Source organism: Electrophorus electricus, unplaced genomic scaffold (assembly GCF_041902795.1).
Source record: "Electrophorus electricus isolate QZ-2024a unplaced genomic scaffold, ASM4190279v1 Scaffold244, whole genome shotgun sequence".
Lineage (NCBI taxonomy): Eukaryota > Metazoa > Chordata > Actinopteri > Gymnotiformes > Gymnotidae > Electrophorus > Electrophorus electricus.
Window position 1 is genome coordinate 40,001 of NW_027658524.1, and position 2,349 is coordinate 42,349.

Consider the following 2,349-nt stretch of genomic DNA (forward strand, 5'->3'; position numbering starts at 1 on the left):
AGTGATGTTCTTGCGTCTAATTTAGAAACGTTTGATTGTGCGTGCGTGTGTATGTAGACGGGCACCATCGAGGAGAGGATCCTTCAGAGACAAGCCCATAAGAAAGCCCTGAGCAGCTGTGTGGTGGATGAGGAGCAGGACGTGGAGAGACATTTCTCCCTGGAGGAACTGAAGGAACTGTTCACCCTCAACGAGGACACACTCAGCGACACGCACGACAGGTGCGACAGGTCCAGCAGACCTCCTGCAGTGAGGGTGGTTGTGTGGAGGTTGAGAGTGATGTCAGTGTGGGTGAGACACTGAACTTCTGGGTGTGTTTATTTCAAATGCAGCAGATGACATGTCCCACCATGGTGACGCTGAGGAATTGGTTTTGTGGTCCCTGAAGAGGGAAACGTGTGGCAGTGAAACTTTATAGGACTTTATACCTTCTGTCGTGAGGTGGAATGGAAGTAGTCTCTGTTTGTGTTGAAGTGGTCAGACTGATCTGGGCTTTCTCTGCTCGTCCGTGTGTTTGATTATTTAGCTAATTCTGGTTCTAATCGGAAATTATTGTACCCTCCAAACACAAACCCAATGGAGAAACTCTGAACACAGATGTTGGAATCTGCAGTGTTTGAGGGTGTGGTGTAGGTTAGGAGTGTGTGGACACTGGATAGGTTGTGTATCACACACAGGAATGTTCCATACACTAAACCTGACCATCCATAACATGCCAATGAGTTGTTTCTTAAAAACGAATGAATAAATTAAATCGTAGTCTCGTAACCATGACGATCATTTGAGTTGCTCTGTCCTGCTGCACGGTCCTTCTCATCGTCCGTCCCCAGCGTTGAGGACATTGTCAAACCGAGGGTCCCTTTTTCTCTCCCGCTGCGCAGGTTCCGTTGCCGGCGGTGCGTGAACGGCCGTCAGGTGCGTCCGCCTGCTGTGGACGCGGACTGCACCAGCGACCTGTCCTGTTGGCACCACTGTGTGGACAAGCGAGGCGTGAGGGACGCTGTCCTCCAGGCCTCCTGGGACGTTGCGGTCTCCTTTGTCTTCCACCAGCGCTCGCACGAGGACCAGAGGGGACTCGTCTGAATGCTGGGTGGTGTGGGTGTAGGTACCAGAGTGAGGATGGAGGGGCGTAAGGTCAGCTCAGAACACCCAGCAGAGCCGAGTGGGCGGAGTCCGAGTCTGGATTTGTTATGGGTGTAACTTTTATTTATCAAAAGTACTTATTCTGCAGTTTATTTGTGTAAATATATGTAAATTAATCTTGATTAAAAGTTATATTCAAACATGCTGTATTTTACTACCTATTTTTTCCAATCCATTTTACATTTTAATAATGAGCTTGTGTTAAGTGTTACTCAGCTTTCATTTTCCACAGTGCTCTCCCCTTTTACACCACCAGGGGGCAGGCTGGGCAATCCCAGACTGCTCTGACCTTATTCCTGGAATTATTCACTGCTAATGAGTTTGTTTTTCCCCCCAAACGCTGAAAAATAAATATGCAAAACCTTTTCAATTTTAAGATATTTTATTATTTCAAAGACGTGATAATGCATGTTTATTCATTTTTGCATAACTTATAAAAGTTAAATAAAAAATGTATCTGAATTAAGATTATTTTAATACAGAGGCTACTATAAAGCACATAGGAGACTGATCTCAGCATCAGCAGCACTTTTTTAAACACTAATGGAAAACACCAGCTGTCCTTTTTGTGTTGCGTGAAAATTTCAAAAGTGCATCAGCAGAAACGGTCCCCAAATTACCACCTGGCCTTCCATCTCCTTTCAAGTCGTTTTTATCAATCCCAGGATTTCTTACGCCACCCGATATCAGTTTTGTTTCTGGGCCCACCCATGCTGCAGGAAAAGCCTCCGTGATTGGCTGTCCCCAGTGCCACTCAGCCTTGCTGAGTGAAGGGGGGGTGAGGGGAGGGAGGTTTGTGTTGTTCCACAGTGAGCCCAAACACTGACAATAAACTAGCTACTACACACCTGTACCTACAAGCCTGTAGGTAAAGAGGACAGCGTCAGGTGCTCAATAGGGTGGGTGGTGTTGACGTAGTGTGTCGCTCCTCACATCACGCTCACGTGGTCCGCCATAGTGGACCTGGAGTCCCAGCCGTCAGTCAGAACATTACAGCAGGGCAGGAGCTTTCCTAGTGCTTGACCTTTCAACTCAGGGTCACGATCAAGAGGGTTAAAGCGCAGGTCCAGCGTGAGTCGCTGGGTGGGGCGGTACACGTCCATCCTCCGACTGAACTCCAACAGGTCAGCGGGTAGAATAAAGTTTGAGCTGTGGAGAAGATACAGGAACCGAGGCCGAACTTTCACCGATATGAACACCACACCC

The 2,349-nt window shown here is 47.7% G+C and overlaps 1 protein-coding gene across 2 annotated transcripts in view; it reads left to right on the forward strand.

The window, feature by feature from the left end:
• LOC145655374 (DNA repair and recombination protein RAD54-like) overlaps window positions 1-1,437 on the forward strand; it is a 10,173-nt gene extending 8,736 nt beyond the window's left edge. For both annotated transcript variants that reach the window (XM_081709002.1, XM_081709003.1), the window contains exons 17-18: window positions 58-221; window positions 882-1,437. In XM_081709002.1, the coding sequence (XP_081565128.1) occupies window positions 58-221; window positions 882-1,083 (366 nt within the window). In that variant the 3' untranslated portion in view covers window positions 1,084-1,437. The remainder of the gene's footprint in view (window positions 1-57; window positions 222-881) is intronic.
• Window positions 1,438-2,349: the final 912 nt, after the last annotated feature.